This window comes from Podarcis melisellensis (genome assembly GCF_964234715.1).
Source record: "Podarcis melisellensis genome assembly, chromosome: 10".
NCBI classification, from domain to species: Eukaryota; Metazoa; Chordata; class Lepidosauria; order Squamata; family Lacertidae; genus Podarcis; species Podarcis melisellensis.
The window spans coordinates 41,049,690-41,073,973 of NC_138542.1; the positions used below are offsets into that span (position 1 = coordinate 41,049,690).

Sequence of the window (24,284 nt, forward strand, 5' to 3'; positions counted from 1 at the left end):
TGATTAATAGTGATACCTCAAGCTTTACTCAGAAGTAAGTCTGCCTGAACTAAATGTGTTTATTCTTTGGTTAAGTGTGTTTAGGGTAGCAGCAGCTTGCTTCAGTCTCCTAATTTAATGTCACGTTATAAAAATAATAATGAAAACTTTAAAGAATAGGTAGTGTATTAAGGAAAGAAACCCAGTCAAAGGGGGCTGATTCAGCCTTTGTCTCCATCACTACGACAGATTGCCTGGATAGTTGCACTTGGAGAGCAGTTCTCACCCCTATCCCTTTTAGAGCCAACTATTGGCTTCTTCCTTCTGCCTCACAGGGTCTCATGCAAAAATCGAATAGGATGATGGACCAGGCCAGTGGTCCATTTAGTTCTAGCATTGTATTCACAGTGTTCAGCCAAATGCCCGTGGGAAACTGGGAAGCAGGACCCAATCACAAGAGGACTCCCGCATCCTGGAGGGGAGCAACTGGTATTCAGAAGCATTGCTGCCTCCCAATGTGGAGACAGAGCATATCCATCATGGCCATCATTAATAGCCTCCTCCTCCACGAATTGGTCTAGTTTTCTCCTCTGCAGAGATGGGGTGATGGATCCAATAGGTTTCCAGACGGCTCTGCAAAATCCTTCTTGAAGTGAGGGGACACAGTATTCCAAGTGCACCATAGAATACCAGCACACCTCTGACCTGTGCGTGTTTACTCGAGAGTAAGCCCAACTGAGTTCAATAGTTCTTACTCCCTAATAAGCGCTCACAAAGGATTGCAGCCTTTGGAACTTATAAACAGCACTGAGAATTAAGATCGAAGGGCGCAGCAAGGAGGGTTACAGCTGGCTCTGTTTTCCGCGCAACAGACACCCGCAAACAAGGAAGAAGGAGGAGCCGTCCTGCCGGAATGACTCTGAACCACGGAGAAAGTTACCCACCATCGCTATCTAACCTTTGCATTAAACTGAGTCGGTTTCCCCCTCTGAATTCCAAGGCAAGGTACTATAGAGTTTCCACCTTGGAGCTATCAGAAGCCTAGAGTGACGCTGCTCTGCATCGGCCGCGCCTTTCCATCCCTGGCTGAGTATCACTCTACTATTTCTATCTCTCCTCCTCGGCTCTAGTCCCCGCCTTTCCCTCGAAAAACTCCCCAATCAGAAAAGAGTTTGTTCTCCCATCGGCTCCTTGGGTCGGGACCATAGAGAAATGAACGAATACCTATGAACCGATGGGCGGCAATGCAGGAAGGACACGCCGTTAAGGTGAAAGGTCGGCAGGAAGAGCCGCTCGGAGACTAGCGGAAGCGGAAGCGTTCTTCGTCATTTCCGTGCTTTTTCTTTTTAGAGCTTTGGCGGGCACACGTGCTGCCTGCGAGTAATTTTTTTGTTGCTGCAGCCGCCCTTAGGTTGGTCTGGTTGCTATGGTGAGTGGAAACGTGTCTCTGTCGCGCGTGAGCTGAGCCGCGACGTGGGGGAGGTTGGCGGCTCGCGAGTCCCAGGCGAGTCTGCGGGCGGGAGGCGAGGGAGAACGAGAGGAGGGTCGTTCCTTGGGAGGGGGAAAGGGTCGCCGGGCATTCAGAGGTCCCCATGTCCAGTCCTTGGCATTGCCCCGCTTCTGGGGGGGGGGGCGTGGACGAGGAGGTTGTACAGTGGTACCTCGGGTTACATACGCTTCAGGTTACAGACTCCGCTAACCCAGAAATAGTACCTCGGGTTAAGAACTTTGCTTCAGGATGAGAACAAAAATAATGCGGCGGCAGCGGGAGGCTCCTTTAGCTAAAGTGGAACCTCAGGTTAAGAACAGTTTCAGGTTAAGAACGGACCTCCGGAACGAATTAAGTTCTTAACCTGAGGCACCACTGTACGTCGCAAGCCCCCCACGATGATGCTCCTTTTCCTGTCCCGCGCAGAGTCTGCCTCTCAATCCAAAGCCCTTCCTAAACGGGCTGACTGGGAAGCCAGTGATGGTGAAGCTGAAGTGGGGGATGGAATACAAAGGCTACCTCGTCTCCGTCGATGGCTACATGAACATGCAGGTAAGCAAGGTTGGCTGGTGGGGAGCTTGCACGACCGCTCTTTAATTAACACACACTGTTGCTTTAAATATTAGGTCTCTTTGAGCATTTTAGAACAAGGTTGAAAACTTGTAGTGATGTAATTCAAGGTGACGATTCACAGCAAAGATAGCTAAAAAAAATTTTTTCCCCTAACATTGGACACAAAGCATCCCCTTACAACATAAAAAGTTTACAGGAAAATGTTTCAACAGCTTCTTGGTGCGCGCACACAAAATCCAGTCAAGACTGTGCCTTTGTCTGGGGAGGCTATTTTGTAGCTCCTGTGCCATTTGAACATTTTTAGGTATTTAGTAGCTGGTGCAGCAGGGAGAAAACACACACTGATGTGCCTGTGTATTAAAAAAAGAACCACAACCCATCATTGTAGAATATGTGGTCCTGAAATGCAGAACGCAGTGGGAAACACAAATTGTCATATTGATGACTTTGAAGGAACTTTCAACTTCGATGTTGTAGGTCATTATGTTCAATGTTATTCTAAGTACTCTTTACGTCACCCAGTGCTAAATGCTATATATAGATGAAGCTTGAGAGTGTCTGGTCCAAGGTCACCCAGTGAGCTTCATGGCCGAGTGGGGATTTGAACCCAGGGGCCTAGTCTGACATTCTGACCATTCTGGCTCACAGGCAGTATAAAATTTCAGTATACTCTCCTTTAACATAGAAACAGCAGTATAAAACGCAGGTGTAAATTCTTACTTAAAAGGAAAGAGAATTTCATGACACAGTTTCACTTCAAACTCAAAACTATGTACTGCTTCCCCCCATTTTCCAGCCTTCTCACTGTTTTCGTCTACTGTCATTGTCAGCAAGGGATTTTTATTCACTTGTCTACTGCTAACTCAGGGTGGATTGGTTTGAAATAAAGATGATTTAATCAGGCTGATTATCTGAATAAAGAGTGCATACCAACAGTGCAATACTATGCATATCTACTCTGAAGTTCAATGGGGCTTACTCCCAGGTAAGTGTGTATAAGGATTGCAGCTTAGTTGTTTGATAGAACGTTAGTGGGGTGGGACCACTTCTCAGAGGTACAGCTTCTGTTAGGCATGTAGAAAATCTGAGGTACAGTTCCTGGCATCTTCAATGAAAAGGTTCTTTGGTAGAAGTTAATGGGAAAAAGCAGCTGTTCAATGTTGATAATATTAGGCTGGATCAACAAAAGCTCCGATGGTAAGGTGATTTTATATAGATTTCAAACTTTAATAAACAAGCCTTTTTTCTACCTAGAAGTATAATCTGACATTTCTAATCATGCAGATCTTATTACTTTGCGTTACATCATTTTGTATATGAAAGGACAAATTCTGAAATCTGGTTTTCTATGCATGTGCAAGGATTTTTCAAGATTAGGAGTCTTATTTTGAAAAACACTGACCATGTTGCCCATAACTATAACTCTAAACTAGACTGCTGCCTTAACTTCAAGGAAGTAAAGCAGACAAAACTACCGTATTTTTCGCTCTATAACACGCACCCGACCATAACACGCACGCAGTTTTTAGAGGAGGAAAACAAGAAAAAAATTATTCTAAATGAAACAGTGGATGTATGATTTTTGTGGTTCATGCTGTGGCCCCAGACATGTGATCTGACAGTGAGTTTGGGGTAGCCCAGTGCAAAAATCCTGAGGATCCATGTGGATCCATGCTTTCTAACCACGTTTTTGCACCACTGCAGCCCCAGGCAACAGTGGGTGCGTGATTTTTTTTGGTGCAAGATGTAGCCATGGACATGCTATGTGATCTGATGGTGAATTTGGGGTGACCCAGTGCAAAAATCCTGAGGATCCATGTAGATCCGTGCTTTGTAACCACGTTTTAAGTGGGGAGGGAAGGAAAAGCACTCAAGGGACAAGGAGCACGCATGGGGTGTGTGGAGAAGGATGCTGCTAATAATGCAGAAGAGGGGTTTAAGGGGGGGAGGCTCCTCTCCTCTCCCACTTTGCTCCTTTAAAGCAAGCAGGCTCTGCTTTTCTCCCTCCTCCCCGCTCATCCCCGGCTTAGCTAGCTGAAAAACTTTGCTGCTATGTAGCGAGCTGAGTGGGGAGGAGAGAGGGACAGAGAGCCTGCTTGCTTTAAAGGAACCAACTGGACAGGAGCCACTTACACTCGTGTAAGCGGCTCCTCTCCTCTCCCACTTTGCTCCTTTAAAGAAGCAGGCTCTCTGTCCCTCTCTCCTCCCCACTCAGTGGCTCTTCTCCCGCTTTGCTGTTTCAAAGCGAGCCATGGAGGAGGGAAGGAAGGGGAACCATGGATCCTCTGCTCACGACTGCAGCAGATCCCCCCCGCCACCTGTAGGCATTCCCTCCATAACACGCACAGACATTTCCCCTTACTTTCTGGGAGAAAAAAAGTGAGTGTTATGGTGCAAAAAATACAGTAATTTTGCCTATGTTGTTTCATAGCTATTACATTTGACACCAACCACACTTTCCCCATAGCCTTTGACTTTAAATCATTGTGTGATAGTTTTTAGAATTGTTCAAATTTGTCATGTTTATATTAAATTTGGGTTTCACTTAAAAGCAGACAGGCCGTTTTAAAAAAGTGACCTTTCATACAACTTTAATTGGTTTACCTTTAAGCTGTTTTTATTTAACACTGCTGTAACCTCTACTCTCCTCCTCTATAGAAGTCATTATTCTACTCTTTATTTAGAAGCTTTGTTTACTTTTACTTGTTCTTCACTCACTCCTCTCATTTCTGTGCCTTTATATATATTGCTTGGTCAAAAGAGAGAATGGCCTCCCACATTGGGTACTAGGGAAAGCAGGTTAGTATCCCAGTTCTATGTATTTTATGCAAAAGTAAGTCCTACTGAATTCAGAAGGGCTTACTTTCAGATAAACATTGAAGCCACACAGGACTGGGCTGCCCAAATAACAGAGGAACAAAGGGAAGACCTAATGTATTGTGCTAATTGCAGCAATAAATATGGACTTTAAAGGGATACTTTATTGCATCTCAAACTGTTCAGTGTAGTTCTAGCTATTTACAATAGATGCTTGCTGTCTGGGCAAGCAGTTGGCTGTACATCTGTCTGCACATCTAGATTTATGCTTTTGCTGCTTCTTCTTGAGCTTCTCCAACCCAGCTGGTCATCAGAATAACTTGTAACTATTAATCTCCTCCTTCCAAATCTGTTTTCTTTTTGTGCTCATATTTTTAGATTGTAAGCTTGAGCACACAGATTGTCTCATTTAAGATATCTGTAAGTCACTTTCAAAGCCTTTTTTTGGTTGAAGAGTGGGATAAAAATACTTTAAATAAATAAAAATACAGAGTGCTGGATTTGCAACTAAGCAGATCCATAGCTCAATTATTTGGATTCTGTAGCTGTCAGTCTGCAAAGTTTATGTGAAAACAAGGGGCTGTCCTTAAACAGTGCTACATATAAAAAGAATTAAGACAAGATAATTTAGGATATGCAGGGAAAGATGAAAATAGCTTTAAGGAACTGCAGAAAGAGGGAGAGAATTCAAGGCTTGAAATGTTAAAATTATTGTTGAACGACTTGTGAAATGTTCTTCTTTCTTGCTATAATCTAAAATTATAAAAAACAACAACAGTGCTATATTCATGACTTAAAGAGGACTATTGACACTGAGTAGGATTAAGTCATGCTTTTTTGTTTGCTGAAGCGATTCTGATCCAAATATTTAATGTTTGAATTTATATTAGATGTAAGAAAGTCTTGTGGAAAACCTCTATTGGCATAGGAACATATGCTATCCTTTGTAGCTTCTTTTCCTTATAAAATTGTGTCAATTTTTTTTTAGCTTGCAAATACAGAAGAATATATTGATGGTGCATTATCTGGACATCTTGGTGAAGTTCTGATAAGGTAACTAACATTAGAATTAACGGTATTTACACGCTGTGTGTGTCGGCACAACGTTACACAGTAGGAGCACAAGGTGCAATGTTTCACTGATGTGAAAGGCGCAGAGGGGGCAGTATTACATCAATCGCCGTACTCCTCCTGTCTAACGTTGCGCCGCCTGCACACAAATGGAGCCGCGCAAAAACACTGCACAAAAACGGACTGCCTATAGCCTCCCTCCCAGCTGTAGGGCAGGCAGAGTGGGAGGAGGCAAGCAGAATATGGAGACCCCGCAAGATAGGTGAAAAGTGCTAAAAGTAATTGGGGAAAAAATTCACCACTCTCCCCCCCCCCCCCAAGCTCAGTGATTGCTGGCAAGGGAACAGCTGATAGGTGGCATGTTAGATGTGTGCGCGGCTGTTATCCTCTGGGGATCCCCCCCCAAAAATTCAACAAGTCAGGGCAATTCCCCCCCCCCATTTTCTTAATTTGGAGTCCCCCAAAATAGGGGGCATCCTATACATGAGGGCGTCCAATACACGGAAAAATACAGTATACCGATTGCTGCACCTCCTCTCAGTATGTTGCAGGGGGTTTCCTTGTCTCACTGACAGTGTAATTGTGATGGGTGAGGTGGCAGAGAGCACTGAAAATTGTCTCAGTTCCCTGTACCAATGGATTACTTCTGTCATTAGAAAGACCATACAGTGGTGCCTTGGTTTAAGAACAGCTTAGTTTATCAACAACTTGGATTAAGAACGCTGCAAACCCCAAAGTAGGTGTTTGGGTTTGTGAACTTTGCCTTGGAAGCAGAACATGTTCCGCTTCCTGTTAAGTGTGTTCCATTTATAAATTGAGTCCCCTGCTCTATGGGAAAACACGCCTTGGATTTAAGAACAGACTTCCAGAACAGATTAAGTTCGTAGACCAAGGTACCACTGTACTGAATGCTACCTGTATGTAGAGTTGCTTTCTTATGCAACTGAAAGAGAAGCATTTGTGTAATAGTAAACCTATAAAGTTTACTATTTAAGCCTACACCAATGATAGCAATTGGAAAAAAATTGTAACAAGATGTATGCAATGAACAAAGGTAAATTTTTATTTAATACCATTAATTGAACATAGCAGCAAACATAGAATACTTCAAAATAACTTGGTATATGAAATAGAGGGAATGTGTAACTAGCTTTAGAAAACAATCTTCCAAACTCATGTGGATCACAGCAGAACTAAGTAACTTTTGGTTTGATTTGCAGGTGCAATAATGTCCTTTATATAAGGGGTGTGGAAGAAGAAGAAGAAGATGGAGAAATGAGAGAATAACTATTTTGGGGAGAAAGTTGCTGTTTTTTGACTGTGCTAAGAAATTTATTTGTCCGGTTTTGTTTGCTTGCTTTTTTTGTCAAGTTTTGTCAAGTAACATTTTTTATGGCCAAACAATAAACATTGTCATTGAAGAAAAATTACCACTATGGAAGAAAAATAAACATACTATTTCCGACAGTTCTTAAAGGATAATTATATTATAGTCAAACAAATATGTATTTTAAAAGGAAACTGGATCAAACATCTGTCACAGTTTACCTACTATAACTCTGCTAAACAGAGCTAGAATCAAGGTCTAGTGCTATTCCAAAAAGAATTGTCATGAAACAAGAAGAATTCAACAGAAATAGTAATCATCTTCACTTTTTGTAGTTAAATCTACAACTTGTACCCCTTTTTGTTTAGCTTCTGGCGGCTGGGAGCGGAAAACCAGTTTTCTTCCCACCTAAAATGAAGACAGAAAATATAAACCTACTTTGTTAAATCAGCATGCAAGTTTTTCTTTGTAAACTTTTTTCTATAATACAGATTCTAGATTCTTTTTAACCTGCACACTATCACCATGTTGCAGTATGCCCCTAACCATTTTTACTCAGTATTGGGTACTACTGAGTTCAGTAAGATGTACAGCCTAAGATATATTTTTAAGCACTCCTACTAACCCTTGTCTTTGGTACTGCAATTGCTCTTTCCAGAGCATGCTTCAGCCGTTCTTCCTGGATTCTCTTCAGTTCTTTCAGTTTATCTTCACGAACTCTTTTAAGAATCAGAGAGAGATTTTAGGAATTAGAGGATGTTAGTATATTGTGAGAGGGAGGTGTCCACATCTTCTCCCTCCAGTGATGCAGCCTTGAATTGTGCCTATGCTTGTAAAATTCAGCATTACTGTGGTAACAAAAATGAGGGAGCTAGAGACAGTTTTGCGCACAGAATTTCTAAGGGATAAACTAGTTGCAACACCGTTCGCACTGTGAACAATTGGTGAATTGATTAAAAGTGGCTGATCCACTTCAATTCTTTCCCTCCTGCTCCAGCCTTAGTCTGAATTGTTGCACTAGTGTTTGCTATTTGAATTGAGAGGAAAGCACTGGCAATAACTGTATTGCTAGAAATAGCAAGCCCCAGGGACCGGGCCTGGATTGACACCTCCATGTCTGCTATTTACCCAGATCCTACGTAATTGCTAAATTATGTGAATGATGTTATGTCTAGTCTGGCCCTAAGAAGGTGGGACAACTAATAGTCATTTATAAAATACTTATAACACTAGAGTCGGGATGTCCATCTAAACAGAAATCTTTTTCACTTTGTGAAACTAATGCCTATAGGCTAAAAACTGGTGACTGTTGTCTCAAAAGTTTGGTCCAGAAGATAGTGTTGCAAACTCAGACGTGACTAAGTGATGGGAATACATAACTGGCATACTTCTTTAAGCACTGGCATTAAGGTTACCTCTGCCGCCTTTGTTTTGCTCGGAGTTTCTCCATAGTTTCAACAGTCTCAAGGTATTCTGGTGGAAGTATTTCCAACATCTCACACAGTTCTGAAACTCTGATTTCTATTGCTTTCAGCATTTGAAAGGCGGTCATGCTGGATACTTCAATCGTTCCACAGCAAGCCCTATAGACTTCTGTTATTTTTTTCTTAAGTGTATTCAGCGATTTATCCTTAAGATTTAAGAAAGGGATTTTATGTAAACCACAGCAAATGCTTACATTATACTAAACAACAAAAAAGTCAACACTGGAACTTTAAAATAAGATGAACTCGCAAGCAATATAAAAGATATAACCATTTTTTAAATATAATATAGACAATTCATTCTACAGTCCTAAAAAGGGAAACAGTCCTGAAAATGTGATGGCCACTTATTCAGCACATAAGGCAGAACCATCAGTGCAGTGTTGAATGTCAAGTAGGATTAAATCTAATAAAGGCACAAATAAATCTAATAGTTCAATGCGTTTCTGAGCTTTTGGGGGCTCTCCAGGGGGGGAAAGTGTTTTTACAATACTATAGGGACATAATTCCTGTAGATCCCTCCTCCAAATCATTGTCATTGGAGTACCCTGGGAAAATAACTTCCTGCAATTAGAAACTAAACCAGCTCAGGGAGTCCCTGATACGCCTTGAGATGTCTTGTTAATGGTGCAACTCAGAACTAGCAGAACCCCTGAATCACATGGAGCCGGTGCACATTCCTGTTTCCAGTATATGCCTACACCACTACTTCTGTGTTCACTTTTTGGGCACCAGGTAGGATGCCAGTGTTGGGCTCCCTTGTACTGTATCCCCTAGCTATACTGGCCCTAGTTCAAACTGCTACAGATAGGCAATGTGGTATCACATAGACAAATTGTGATACTTCTACCCAAGTCATTAGGGATAGTATTAAACAGCTTTACTCAAAGTAGACCGGTTGAAATTAATGACGCTAATTTCAGTTGGTCTATTCTGAGTAGGAGAAGCACAGAATACCACTGGCGCTGTGGTTTTGTAGCCTGTCAAGGTTTTTAGAACTGAGAGAGCTATTCTATTATAAAGATTGTATAAATATACAAAATTACCATGGATATTGGATTATAGTCTCCGGAAGAAAATACTTTGATTTTTAATTCCAGTTCAGCACTTTTCTGTTCTTCTTTGAGGCGAGCAGCTGTAAGAGCTTTTTTCTCATTTACTATATCATTTATCCTTTTTTCTCTATAAAAAAAGGCTGTGAAAAGTTGTAACTAGGATTCAAAACTATTTTGTAGATTAGTTTTTCTGTGCAATAACCCAACTCTCATATTCTGGCTGTTCTAGGCAAAGCAGCATTTTTATTCTAAAGACTTTTAACAGGTTTAATAGGATTTCTGTCTCCCCAGGAAATTCTGAGAATCGTAGTTAAGTGATGATGGGCAAAGAGCTTATGCAAGTGCTCCTACAAGATGGTTAACGCTTGTAAGTGGCCTACTTCTAGAAACAGAATAGGTTCAAGGGGAGTGAGCTCATTAAAAATCACTCACCCTTGACTAGAAAAACCATTGTTTTTCTTTTTTTAAAAATTGAAGATACCTGTAAAACAACAGGGACATACTTGTGCAAATGATGTTGATATTGGAGAAAACGTTTAGCATGGAAACACATATACATCTTAAATAAAAAGATGTAAAAAGACTGATGATGGCATTGAAATTGTTCAGATGCTTTCGACAACAAACTGAAAGTTGAAACGTACTAACCCTCATCCTGAACACATACAATCCCCAGCAGTATTTACCTCCTGGTCAATGGAGGGGGGGGGGAACCCCGCCTCTCCAATAACATTGATATTTTCAATATCATTTGCACTATGTTCCACCAATATTCAATGTTAAAAACTCAGATATAAAATCTAATCGCCAAATGGCACCTTAAACCTAGGTTACAGTCACCAGAATGAAATGTCTAGGTGCCTTTTTTGCAATAAACTCTGCTAATATTATTCATTTATATGCTGCTTTATATTTTAAAGAACAGATCTCAAAGCAGTTTGCAAGACATTAAAACATCAAATAAAACAATCCAGAATAAAGCAAATTCAAGCTTCAAGGAAAATTATTTCCAATCTTTCTCTAAGGGACACCATGTGGGGATCTGTTAACCCTAGTGCCCTACAGATGTTTAGGGCTATAACTTCCATCAGCCCCAGCAAGCATGGCCAAAGTCCAGGTCTGTGCAACTGTATCTCCGATTTAAGGAATCAGTGTAAAGGCTTCAGCTGCTACCAACCTCAAGCCTAAACTAATCCATGGTCTTCAGTTGTGGTGGGGAACAGAACATTCCCATCTCATTCCATCAAAGCCACTTCACTCTCCTCTTTCGGAGCCCAGCAAAGCATTCCCTGAATTGATGAGATTTCTGCTACACATTAACTCTACTTCTGTCTTTACAAAGCTCTATCCTCTTGTCATGTTAGTTTTCTATATAGTGGCAAACATATTGGCTTCACTAAACAAATGTGTAGTAGTCGTCTTAGTAGAAGCGAAGGGGACCCACTTTATACCTGAGGAGGAACAGAAGCAGCGTATTTCAAAACGTTTCACTTTTAAATAACTTACATTCCCTGAACAATGGCGTGTTCTCTCTGCCTTGCGTCTTCTAGTGTTCCACTGAGATCTTGAATATTTTGAAACAGTGATAGATTTTGTTCCTCAAGATGCCTGTACATCTGAAGCAACTCATCTGGCTCTTTGAAATATATCTCTGGTTCCTAATGCAGGAGAAGGAATACTATAGAGTTGCTGAAAAATGAGTTATATCAATGCAGTTGGAAACAGTTCTTGATAAAATAAAAATTGTTAAAAATGGGAGGGGAGATTTTTAACACTGGGCTGCATTAGGTATGACAGAATGCACTAGCCTTGCTACTAAATTTTAACAAAAAGTGTTAAAAATTATTGTCCAAGTGAAGGCCAATTCACAAGTTCTTTTTCTGCTGCACGTTAATCTCAGAACACTGCCTTGAAGCCAGATTCCCTAATGCAAGTCCACCGCATACTTGCAGGTATGAATATGAATATGCAAATTTGTGATCTAGAGGGCCAAGAACACTGAAATCTACACAGAAAGTTCCCTTAGGTATGAAGAATTTACATTTCAACATATGGATGGAATCCATACATGCAGGAATCTTACAGCCATGCTTGCAGCCAGTGGCTACCTCCTAGCAGTTTTGGCCCAGAGGTTGTGAAGATGTTGTACAATTGAATGAAAAGCAACAAAAGGTCCCATTTTTATAGGATGATGTTGTATTTAACAAATATTAATTCATCACCTCGTCAGTGTCTAGATCTTCAAGCGAAATATCATCATCTGAAGAGGCAGAGATACTTTTTTCACTTGCACAGCTGTTATAAAATGAAAAATTAATTCAGATTTGTGTTTATACATTGAAGTTTGCCAAGTCAGTGCTCAGTGGTGGAAGGAACGTTGTGTTCGATAAAATTGAGACCTTGTTCTTTGTAAGCCCAGGCTAACCAACGTGCAGTGCTCCCAATGATGTTATGATTCCAACTCCCCGCAGTCCCCGCTGACACTCTAGTTCACATGCCAGTAGCCAGGGGGATGATAGATGGGAGAGCTGGCGCCCAAAAGCAGAATTGTACAACTACAGTGGTACCTTGGGTTACAGATGCTTCAGGTTGCATGTTTTCGGGTTGCGCACTGCGCAAAAACCCGAAAGTACCGGAACGGGTTACTTTCAGGTTTCGGCACTTGCTGCGGGTTGCGAATGTGCCTCCCGCACGGATCACGTTCGCAACCAGAGCACCCACTGTACTTCCACGTGCCCCAAAGGGATAAGCGCTTCTCTTTCTTGAAGAGAAGCTCTTTATGTTACATCTACAACCCGAAACGGAGAGAACTTTTAAAAGCAATTAAATTTCAGAGTACCTTGCCAGCGATTTTTTTCTCCCTTCTACTGAGAATCTTTTGCTCAGTGATATTCTTGATGCCCTCTTAAAAAACCTGTAGTCGCCTCCTTCAAAAATTAACAAGTCTGTATTATTACCTATTATTACCTGAATTATTATTCAGCAACAGGGTTATAAGAACTATGTTACATATCTTACGTTATTTTCATTAATATCGGAGTGCCTATCCTGTGGCTATCCAGATTTTGCTGGGTTACAATTCCTAATTGTAACGCTGGGTGGGGTTGCTCTGAACTGGAGTCCAGCAACATCTGTAGGGCCACAGCTTAAGACACCCTTGCCTTATATTAAAGACAGGATGTGGAGCTGCCTTAAAGAAAGACATCAGGATCCTGCATACAAGTATTTGTTGTGCAGCTAGTGCCTGTTAAACTTTGCCCAAATGAACTGTTGCCTGTATTCAGAACTAGAAAGGCATCCTTGCCACTAGCATTTACCATGGGGGGGGGGAAGGTAAGAGCGTGGGGATATTTTGTCTGCCTTAACTTATTTCGCCCTATCATTCCTTATGTATCACTTCCTGAGTTTTGCTTAGATAAGAGGTGGTCCCTGATCCCATTTGCCATAATGTGAGTGGCTGAAATTCCTTATCGCCTTCCTTCAGCTACTCTCTGTGCGCAAACTCCAGTCGACACTTAAATTACAGAGCAGAAGCTGCCCTGGTGGAAAGAGCGATGTATTCCCTCAAACTGTTGCTGTACAGATGGGCGTATGATTCACAGCACACAATTTAAGACTCTTAGATCATATACAGCTGGGACACAATCCAATACTCAATATACTTTGGTGGCAGGGATGGTGGGACGAATTAGAGAATTCCATCACAAGCCCAAATATGTCTCTCCCAATGATGATATGCCAGCAGAACGTCACAGATATACCGGTACTACTGCAAACTGGCAGAGTGACCAAAATGTAGTGGAGGGGGGCGGGGGAGACTGATCCCATCCCCAACACTGGCATAACATTATGCCAACTTCAGAAGTGGGGGTGGGGAATCAAAAGCTGCATACAGAAGTTAGCAGAGGGGAAAGCTCCATTACCTGCCCCATTTCTGACTGCCCTGGCTGGCAATGGTGGATAAGGCATTTGGTCGAATCCTTAGTCTGTTCCCAGGAGGTGATGCATCACCGCCTTTGATCAAGTGCAATACGTCAGCGTACCCCGGGGATCTGGGAGGAAGACACTGTCCAGAAGCCCAGATGGGGAGTGGGTGTTTCATGGCTGAGTGGATATTTGAACCTGGTCGAATGCTCTAGCCCAGGGGTCAGCAAGGTTTACCTGCCATGGGCCGGATCACTCCCACGGAGATCGTCCGTGGGCTGGACTGGCACAGCGTGATACCAGAAATTGCATCTGCGCATCTCTGTGGCGCCAGAAATCGCGCCTGCACATGCCCAGACGCCAGAAACCGCGCCTGCACAGACGCGATTTCTGGTATCTGCGCATGCGCAGATGTGATTTCTGGCACCGCTCGGCGAGTGCCCGCGCTGCACTGGGGACTCGCCCTGCAGGTGGTTCAGGGCGGCTTGTGGGCCGGTAAAACAGTCTTTGTGGGCTGCATCCAGCCCATGGGCCACACGTTGCCAACCCCGCTCTAGCCACTACACACCACTGTGGCTCTCGCAGCCCTTCCTCCATTCATAATACGGTCCTGCCTGGAATATCTGGTGCAGCCAAAGATGATATTCCTACAAGAAAGTCCTTCTTCCCATTGGCTCCTTACCTTGGCTTTTCTGATGGTCTTTCTTCACATCAGTTTCAGAAAAAAATACTGACGATGATGAAGGTAGCGGTTTCTTGGAATGTTGATGCCCTTTGACATGAGCCCATTTGTCTAAAGATGCGGTTCAAACAGCACAGAAATATTTGGTAGTAAGTAACTTGATAGGCAGGGACGCAGGTGGCGCTGTGGGTTAAAGCCTCAGCGCCTAGGACTTGCCGATCGAAAGGTCGGCGGTTCGAATCCCTGCGGCGGGGTGCGCTCCCGCTGCTCGGTCCCAGCGCCTGCCAACCTAGCAGTTCGAAAGCACCTCCGGGTGCAAGTAGATAAATAGGGACCGCTTACCAGCGGGAAGGTAAACGGCGTTTCCGTGTGCGGCTCTGGCTCGCCAGAGCAGCGATGTCACGCTGGCCACGTGACCCGGAAGTGTCTCCGGACAGCGCTGGCCCCTGGCCTCTTAAGTGAGATGGGCGCACAACCCCAGAGTCTGTCAAGACTGGCCCGTACGGGCAGGGGTACCTCTACCTTTACCTTTAACTTGATAGGCTATTTATACACACCAGCTTGCTAAATCCAAACCAGAGTGGGTCACACCCACACCATACATTTAAAGCACTCATACTGTATACTGGTTTAACAGTCATGGCTTCCCTCAAAAAATCCCAGGAACTTTAATTTGTTTAGGGTGATGACAGCTAGATAGAACAAATAGTCTAACTTGGTGTAATAAGACCACATCCTTCAAGTACCAGAGCCAAACTGATGGCGGGGGGAAAAGGAAGGAAGGAGGAAGGTTCACAGAGAGCAGAGACACCACTGTGAGGTAAAAGTTGGAGGGAAACAGTACAATAGACACAAAACAAAGACTAGAAAGTTGTTTTCTTTAATCTCTCTAATACAAGTTAAACGATGAGAAAAACTAAGGCTCCTAAAAAATCCTTAGACATTGTTTCTCAGTTTCCACTTTGGGAGAATTGAAAAAAGGGGAAACTGAAGTGACTTCTAACATGCAGGGGTGCAGTGCAATATAAGTTTTTAGTGGACAGTACTTAAATGACATACTTACTTATTTTTTGGTGTAATATGAAAGAAGTAGACCCCATCCTGGTTTTCTCACGAGCAGGAAAAGAAAGCAAAGACTTTGAAACGTCTCTTTTATCCTTTTTCAATAGCTTCTTTTTTGCCATCTGTTGTTCTTGCCACTCTTTAGGAGACACACTCAACAAAAAAGCTTCGTAGGATAAATACAGTCTCAGATTATCTTCACTGTTTGCAATTTCACTGCAGACATTAAAGGATGATCGTTTATAAGCAAGCAGACAGTCATATTTTAGTGAAGTACAACAGCCAAATGTTATAAAGAAAATAAACTGACATTATTGTAATAAACAATGCAAAAGCAAATGAGTTTTTATCAGTTATGGGAGTCACATTAAGGTTTGTTTCATCTTAATATTTTGAGCTAAAATGCTAACTCTAAGTAAGTCTGAATCTTAATACACACACACACACACAATTTATTTCTCTACCTGCTGTTTGTGTGCGGGGTGGCAGCAGCGTGCAACAATATTGTGTGTTAGTGTTTAAATTCTATTATTTTGAAAGTATTGAATCCATAGCTATCCTGCCTACAAGAGGTATTTTCCATTCAGAGAAGGGCTTTGACATATGTGCAGGCCTTGAGCAATATAAGAAAGAACTAAATGCATAACTAGTATTCCACTTGCGCAAGCTGTAGTATGAAAACTGCTATAGAAGTTATCCCTTATCTGACTTCTTGTAGTTTGAAAACCTATTAGGAAATGCAATAAGAAGTGTTGAATAAGTGAATGACTTACACATAGATGTATAAACACCCTGCAAGCAAATCAGGATGAACACTCATTGCTGCATAACCACCTCCCAAAAAAACCTGGCAGCAGCCTAGGTTATGCTTTGCTAAATATGTGAAAAAAAGAACTCACCTTTTAAGAGAGAACAGCTCATTCATTGCTGACCTCACTTCTGCTGTCACCTCCATTTTAGCTTTTGCTTCATGAGTTGCACTAAAAATAATATAGATGTTGTAATTCTGGGTGCATATAGGCAGATTTTAAAATAGAAACACATTTTTCTGCCTGCACCCCCCAGAAAATAGCTGAACAGTCTGGTTTGCTTTTGTCCACAAGTAGCACAAATCTGCAATCACTCTGAAAACCAGTTTCAAACTGTTTCCTTAGTAATCAGTGCATTACAAAACCAACGAACATTTTCAGACTGACGAATTATTCTGCCAATGACAGTCACACCTTGCACAGCACATTTAAAAACCTCTCAGTGTCGGCATGGAAACTTGCAGCCATAAGAATCAACCAGAAATTCCTCACCTCTCAAAAGTCAACAGACTAGAGGAAATAACATTAGAGAATGAAGCAAATGCCAACCCACCAACCCATCTCGTCAAAGCCATTATGCCCAGGCTTGAGGTAGAGGCCTTGCTCTCTCCCACCAAATCCTATAACACCCTCCCTGCTGACACCCATTCATCTTGCCCTCTTCCTGCACACAGATGGCTACTGAAAACCGAACTATTCATGTGAGCTGCTAACATTTTGATGAACTGCTGTTTTAAATATATATAATTCGTCTGATGCCGTTGTCAGTTCCTTATTTGTAGGTACAGTATAATGACCCCCCCCATTCATTATTCTTAGGTATATTAGCAAAAACTGGGGCAGAGACATCACATTTCGACAACTACATCAGCAAAAAGTAATCTCTGGTCAGACATGATGTTGGGATCTGATGGGGGCAATCTCCTAGTGGCAGGGTAGAATGATCTGGGGTGGTTGAAAGCTTGTTTTTGGATGTAAAGTCCCCAGGTTTCTTACTTGTGAGCGTACTAGCAAGAAAAGAAAACATTGGCTGGGTCACATCATGCTTGAAGAATGTCTGCTACAGCAATACAGCGGGCCCACGTGGCCTTCCTGCTCTTTGCAAATGGCTACTGGGGCAGCCTGTGTCAGCACATTTGCGTGGGAAGGTAGGAGGGCACCAAGCCCTATGAGAATTCTCCGTGTGCAGGCCCCGCAGTCAAACCATCTAGCTTGTTATTAATAATAGAAATTGCAACAAAGTGTCTAACGTTTTAAGAGCATCAACAGAACGTCTGTCGTTTTCTTTGAGAAACTCATCAAATGCTATTGCATCTTCTTCTAATTTTGTTTCGGCAAGTTTGGCCCTCCTCTCTTCCTCCGATACCATTTCCTCCAGCTTGGCTATGGTGCGTTGTTTCGTTTTAACCGCATACTGGGAAGGGGAAACATTGCAAAAAGTTAAGCACAAAAGGATCTTCGTATTCAAGCGCCTTGCAAAGCTGAATGCCATTCCAATAGCATAAAAAGGCTGTGCAAGGCCTGGTCACCACTTTTTCAGATTACTACCCTGAAGGCTTTTTGATCAAGCATTCTCATCCTAACAGCAATAAAGTTAATAGTCCTATCAGACAGCTAGTGCATGCTACAGAGAAACCATATTCTCATTAACTTAACTTAAGAGTAAATCGGGGTTAACAGAATCTTTGGGTTTTTAGTCAGAAACTTTTTTCTGTCTTCCCTTGGGCAGGTTTATTATGCTGTTAATGGTGCATGGGGTCAGAATGGAATACTCAGGCTTATTCACTAACCAATATAATTAGTCAGGACACTAGTAAATATTGAAGGGATAGTTGAGAATTAGGACAGTGAGTGCGTATAAAAGGATGATTTATTCCAAACAAAATCAGTGCCATACAGCCACCATGTTTCGTGCTCAATTGCTTTGATTTAGTGATCTGTTCTGAACTAAACATAAATGTTCCAGTGTGTAGCTGAAGCTACTGTAACTAGAACTTTCCCATTTTTAAGTGCACCAACTACACGAAACAAAATGGTTACCTCCAGTAGAAACAACTCTTTCTGTTCACTGATGTATTCTGTTATAGACTGCTTATCACTCTGAATACCTTTAAGACAGTTAGAATTGTTAGATTCCATCTTCAAACCTCTGCAATTTGTAGGTTTAAATAAACTTAAATGTGTACTCAATTACAAACAACATTTGAAGTATAACCATCTTTCCATACGTTATGTGGCTATCTTGGATTCACTAGTTTTGCATACTATCTCAATTTGGACCCAATGCCAAACCATGGTTAACGCAGCTATGATTTGGTGTGATACCTGAATCAATGAACCATGGTTTGTGATGAGTCAGCAAGCTAGAATCAGAAAGAGGTTTGCCATGATATTTGAATTGAGAAGCCATAGCTACAGCTGCTGCTCTGGCTCTAAGGTGCAGGAATCTAGAAACAAAAGTGCTGAAAATGAAAGCAGACAAAATGTGATTTGTCATATGGTTTGGGTTCTAAACCACAGTTGGCACAAACATGATTTGGCATGAGGACTTAAACGTATCACAGAAACATCATTTAATAATGATATAAAAGAAAAAGGACAATACTATATTATCACAAGTTGTGGACCTTCTTTTGAATTTAAATATATATCTTAAATTATGTATGACCTGTACTACAGGTCCTATAGTATATAAATTAATCTATAAACCAGTTAATCACAAGATCCTGCATATGAATAGTTGAAAATTCTTGGTAAATACAAGATCTGGTAAACTCAGATTTATATTTTTGTAACTCATTTTACTCACACTTTGCAAAAGCAAGAGTCCAGTCCAGAGCAGAAGTCTCTTTCTCTATTTCTTGTTTTGTTTCTCTTTCAATGGCTTCTTCCAGCTTTTTGAGAGCCTTTCGAGACCTAGCTCTGGATGAAAATGTGCTCTTTTCATGCACCTTCAGATTGTGTTGAACTGTTCTAACCTGAAATTGAAATCCATGTTATCCAGCTTTTGAAAAAGGTAATCTCTTCTCTCACTTAAACTTCACACTTAACTGAACTAGATGAGACACGCGAGACCCATGATTGGATCTACTGAGTGATGTATAAAAGTAGACAAGGGGGAGGGGAAAATGCATCAAAGGCACTGTGCTGGGTGTGGGTGTGTGAACTTTTCCACGCATCATTTCACTGACTGAAAAGGCTCTAAGTTATGCAAGTCCAAACAAATGTGAACTTTGAATGATGCCAGAAGCTAAATGACAGCCAATACAACATGAGTGTGGGCATTTCACCCAGAAGAGTGAGCCTCACGCAATTTTTTTTTAAAAAAAATAGCCACCCATACACATCCAATTAACAGATTTACATGCTTAGAGGAACTTGTCTCATAGCATTGTTTTACAACTGTTGCCATTATATGAATTACAGTGGTTTACAAACTTAATCCGTTCCGGAAGTCCATTCTTAAACCAAAGCGTGCTTTCCCATAGCAGCGGGGGACAAATGGAACACACTCAACAGGAAGCAGAACGTGTTCTGCTTCCAAGGCAATGTTCACAACCTCAAACACCTACTTCGGGGTTTGCAGCGTTCTTAATCCAAGTTGTTCATAAACTAAGCTGTTCTTAAACCAAGGTACCACTGTATGTACTATCTCTACACATAACTACCATTCTGCCCCACTTTTCCAACCTAATCGGGTAAACATTTTAAATAATAAGTACATGAAGGTATGGGAATTCTACCAGAAAAAGTGACTTATAAACTAAGAGCCTCTAGAGGTCAAAAAAGTAAATTTCTGTTTGGTTGTGTTCTGTATTATCTACGAAAACAATAAAATCAAACTGCTCACCTGGCCTATAAATGGCTGTGGATGATAGAATAAAATAAGAAATTGTGGAGCTTCACAAACCCTTGGAAAATAAGGGATCTCCATATTAATTGAATTTTTAAAAATGTTTTAGACTTGTTATAATTTCTATTATACTAAAAGTCTGGAAGGTATTACTGATACCTCTGGCCTACTTTTGCGTCTCCGCTCTGTTATTTCTGTTTCCTGTGATGTTTTCATTTATGCTTGATTTTTCATTTAATTAAAGTTTGAAAAATAAAAATAAACAACTAATGAAAACAATTACAATGGCAACTATAGTCAATTAGATATTTGACAATTGGAAATACATACCTTTTCTTTTTCTGTGCACTCAATATCTCTATAAAGATATATTTCAGCATCCATGGCTTTGAAAGGGCTCTTTGGTTTGCCATCTTGCCACATAAAATATGAAAGAAAATACTATTTGCTTTCTAATACCATTTAGGAATATTAGCATTCAACTCCCAGCCCTCCCACGATCCCAAACCACTAAAAATGGCAAATCTCAACTCAAGGAAAACCCAGCTAAAGAGTTATCCAGCAGGAATGAGAATGGCTTTTGATTTTCATTCATCACTTCTGTGAGTTTCCCACATCCCTTTAAAAGAAAAGAAAAAAGCATAAAATGATATATATTATTTGTTCTGGGAGCACTTTGTGCTGAAGTTTATGACTGCTTTATATTTAAGTACCAGACTAGCTGCCAAAGGCACCTAGGAATTCCATGCCAGTGAGTGCCTAGAATTCCAAGTAGTAAAGGCAATGAGCAGATGACTCTTCTCTTCTGCCAACCTGCTTGTTTTCCATGTTCCCGGCAGAGAAAGGAAAGTCTCTTCCTCCGCAACCAGCCAAGAAGTACATCAGGCTGGCAGAGAAGGAACAGACCACAGTCTTCCTCCTTGCCTTGGAAGAAGGTGAATATTTTTCTTAGCCTGCCTTTCCAGGCTTCCTCCAGCATAGAAGCTAGCACAGTGTACTAGGCTTTTGGCAGGTTAGTAAAAAAAAAGTGTACAAGGTAGTAACTTCTGTGAGCTTAATTTAAAATGAGTTATGGAGCAGAAATTTAATAAGCGAACAATTTGAATACATGTGCCATGTGTAGAACAATGGGGAAGAAAACAAACACAAATCACTGCCCGTAGCAGCAGTGATGCATGTCAAGGGACAAAGTAGTAGTGGTGCTCTTCTAGTGATGGTGCTGCACTCGTTGCACCAGGGATAAATAATAAATAAATTCTTATTTATACCCCACCCTTCCCAGTTCCGAAAACCGGGCTCAGGGCGGCTAACAACAAATTTAAAACACTTAATTGTAATATAACATAGAAGCAGTATAAAATACAGTATAAAAGCAGGAATGACAAGAAAATCCAAAGTTCAAAAATCAATTTGGGGGAAATCCATCCGATAAACATTGGCTAGTCACCAGGGCTAGCTGGCTGAATTAGTCCTACTTGGGCCAGCAATGAGGCCAGGGGAGAATCAGCTGTGGGGTCTCAGAGTGGGTAAGCTTCATAAAAGGGGAGGGAGAGGGAAGAGAAGGGAAATAAAAGATCAGGCTGAATTAAAATTAAAGCCCAGGCGGAATAACTCTGTCTTACAGGCCCGGCGGAAGGAGGTTAAATCCTGAAGGGCCCTAGCCTCATGGGACAGAGCATGCCACCAGGTCGGAGCCATCACTGAAAAGGCCCTGGCCCTGGTGGAGAATAGTCTGACTTCCTTAGGGCCTGGGACCTCTCAACTATGGTTATTCATGGACCTTAAGGTCCTCTGCGGGGCATACCAGGATAGGGATGTGGTGACAGTCAGATGGGGGGGGGGGGTCTGGGTTGGCAGCATTACCCCTAGAAGGTGCATGTGCTCCTGTGGGGCTTTTGCTGCGAACCTGGAGGTTCCTGACATCATGCCATTCTGTAAAGTACAATCCTGCAGCTAGAAGGGTGCCACTTCACTCTTGCATAATGCAGAAGTATCTAAGGAAGTATCTATTTATGGGAACTCCTAGATGCACCAAGCATGTGTAGGGCCATCCTGAATTTCTTGGTCTGCCATTGCTTGCTTTATAAAGATAATCGCCTCCACATCTGAATACCTCATTAGAGTTGGGTCCAATGAATGCCCAGACACCACGCAGAGCCCATTACAGAATTCACTGTTTCCCCCATGTTCCAGATGTTGATTTTCTGGAGCCCCTGACAGTTCAACCTACAGTTTCTAAAGCTATTTGATATTTTGAATTACCCATATCCACTTTTGATCCCAAACACTGTGTTGAAGCCATCTCCATACTTTAACACCCTCCCGAGATCTAGAAAGAAACATAATTGCAAGAAAGTTTAAAAACACATTTGCTTTTTAGCTGTTTTAAAATTCAATACAGGGATAAACAACAGCATGAACAAAGGCAAATGACTGTTTAATCTGACAAAATTCAGCAGTAGTTGAATGAAACAAAGAGACTTAGCATATAAATTTAGATATAATGCATGAATGTGAGGCTTGCTAGACAAGAGATGTTAGATCAATAAAACATTTTTACATTTATCTCCCTGTGTATTATAATGAATATTTATTGCCTTCAAGGTAATGCTAAACTTACCATGGGGGTGGGGGAGAAGGGATTACACGACAAATAAATGGGGAAGCTGGACAATGTCCCCCCCTCCACTTCCAATGTTACATTTCCTTAAAGGTAAAGGTAAAGGGACCCCTGACCATTAGGTCCAGTGGTGACTGACTCTGGGGTTGCGGTGCTCATCTTGCTTTATTGGCTGAGGGAACCGGCATACAGCTTCCGGGTCATGTGGCCAGCATGACTAAGCCACTTCTGGTGGACCAGAGCAGTGCACGGAAATGTCGTTTACCTTCCCGCCGGAGCGGTACCTATTTATCTACTTGCACCTGGATGTGCTTTCAAACTGCTAGGTTGGCAGGAGCAGGGACCGAACAACGGGAGCTCATCCTGTTGCGGGGATTCGAACCGCTGACCTTCCGATCGGCAAGTCCTAGTCTCTGTGGTTTAACCCACAGCGCCACCCACGTCCCTACATTTCCTTAGCTTTGTTTTAAATGAGGCAGGATGGGAAATGGCCTAGACCTGCGTATAGATGAAAATAGACTCATCAGGTGAAAGTATGAAACTCTGCTGATATAACTTTTTTCTTCCTTTATGAGAGAAAATTAAAAAGCAAGCTTTGGGCTCACACCTATGTCTTCTACTGTACAATGTTTCCCTTGGATGACATCCCATTTTAGTCAGAACGGACCCATTAAAACCAATGGCCTTAAGTCCACTTATTTCACTGGGCTTGCTCCGAGGAAATAATACCAGTACCAGTAATAAACGTACCAGTACAACCCTTCATCTGTTCTTTGAAATCTCTCTCAACTTATTATTCATAGCTAGATCGAAAGAAGGTTATGGCCAGCAGGTTCATAGAGTTCTTATTTTATTTTGGGTCCACTGAATAAAAATTCGTCCACGACTGTACGGGTGTGTGTAAATACATAAGCAATCAATCCGCGGAATGTAACACGTGTACAGGCGAAGCTGCCTTGATGCATGTGCAGAGCGCTAGATGTGACGCACAGCTGGTTTCCACTTCTGAGATGAGGTCTACGGGTTTCCGGAGAAGAAAGTGACTTCTTCCAGATAAGCTGTTGCTTTTTATTATTATTTATGTATGTGGGCTTTTGGGGTTGTTTTTTTTGCAAAAACTGGGCGAAGGGAGGAACCAATGCACCGCACAGCGGCTGCATCCCAAACCCCCCCACATGCAGCCCCTGCCCTTTCTTCGAGAAGTCTGACTTCCTCCTTACCGGAGAGCGCCCGGGCAGTCGGAGGAGGTAGCTAAAGACATGCGAGAGCCGCCACCGCAGCAACGGCGCCTCCCGGGCTGTGAAGGCGGTTGGGAAGAAGAGGCCCCCCCGGCAGCGCGAGGCGGGAAGCAAACGCTGCTCAGCGCCGGCGCAGCTCCGCCCACCCCTGCGCGGGGCGCGCGCGCCTTGGCAGCTTGCAAGGAGCTTGCCGAGACTTTGCTTCGCGCCAGCCCAAACACCGTTGGGATGGAAGCGGAGCTGGCCTCCTCCTCCAATGCACCGACCCTGTGCACGTGTTTGAGTGAAGAGTTCCACATTT

At 42.2% G+C, this 24,284-nt stretch overlaps 2 protein-coding genes across 2 annotated transcripts; one reads left to right on the forward strand and one right to left on the reverse strand.

Annotated features, from left to right (window-relative positions):
* The first annotated feature begins 1,263 nt into the window (after positions 1-1,263).
* Positions 1,264-7,399, forward strand: SNRPF (small nuclear ribonucleoprotein polypeptide F). The gene is made up of 4 exons (XM_081926647.1): positions 1,264-1,408; positions 1,895-2,020; positions 5,847-5,911; positions 7,150-7,399. The coding sequence occupies exons 1-4, from the start codon at positions 1,406-1,408 to the stop codon at positions 7,214-7,216; spliced, it is 261 nt and encodes an 86-aa protein (XP_081782773.1). The 5' UTR covers positions 1,264-1,405; the 3' UTR covers positions 7,217-7,399.
* Positions 7,400-7,524: 125 nt separating this feature from the next.
* CCDC38 (coiled-coil domain containing 38) lies at positions 7,525-24,122 on the reverse strand. The gene is made up of 16 exons (XM_081926638.1): positions 23,966-24,122; positions 22,388-22,454; positions 20,456-20,538; positions 19,082-19,250; positions 18,313-18,380; positions 17,523-17,686; positions 16,363-16,443; positions 15,465-15,679; positions 14,402-14,512; positions 12,635-12,722; positions 12,018-12,090; positions 11,302-11,453; positions 9,787-9,922; positions 8,672-8,886; positions 7,882-7,975; positions 7,525-7,664 (listed from the first exon to the last, which is right to left on the reverse strand). The coding sequence occupies exons 2-16, from the start codon at positions 22,431-22,433 to the stop codon at positions 7,557-7,559; spliced, it is 1,803 nt and encodes a 600-aa protein (XP_081782764.1). The 5' UTR covers positions 22,434-22,454; positions 23,966-24,122; the 3' UTR covers positions 7,525-7,556.
* Between the last annotated feature and the right edge of the window lie 162 nt (positions 24,123-24,284).

Bases quoted from the DNA above. Each gene is read 5' to 3' on its own strand.
- SNRPF (XM_081926647.1), top strand. The intron at 2,021-5,846 runs GTAAGCAAGGTT...ATTTTTTTTTAG, and splicing joins ATGGCTACATGAACATGCAG to CTTGCAAATACAGAAGAATA. The intron at 5,912-7,149 runs GTAACTAACATT...TTTGATTTGCAG, and splicing joins CTTGGTGAAGTTCTGATAAG to GTGCAATAATGTCCTTTATA.
- CCDC38 (XM_081926638.1), bottom strand. From the start codon at position 22,433: ATGGAGATGGCTTCAACACAGTGTTTGGGATCAAAAGTGGATATGG. The intron at 19,251-20,455 runs GTATGTATTTCC...TTTCAATTTCAG, and splicing joins AGTGCACAGAAAAAGAAAAG to GTTAGAACAGTTCAACACAA. The intron at 12,091-12,634 runs GTACTCTGAAAT...ATTTTATAACAG, and splicing joins AGAAAAAAATCGCTGGCAAG to CTGTGCAAGTGAAAAAAGTA.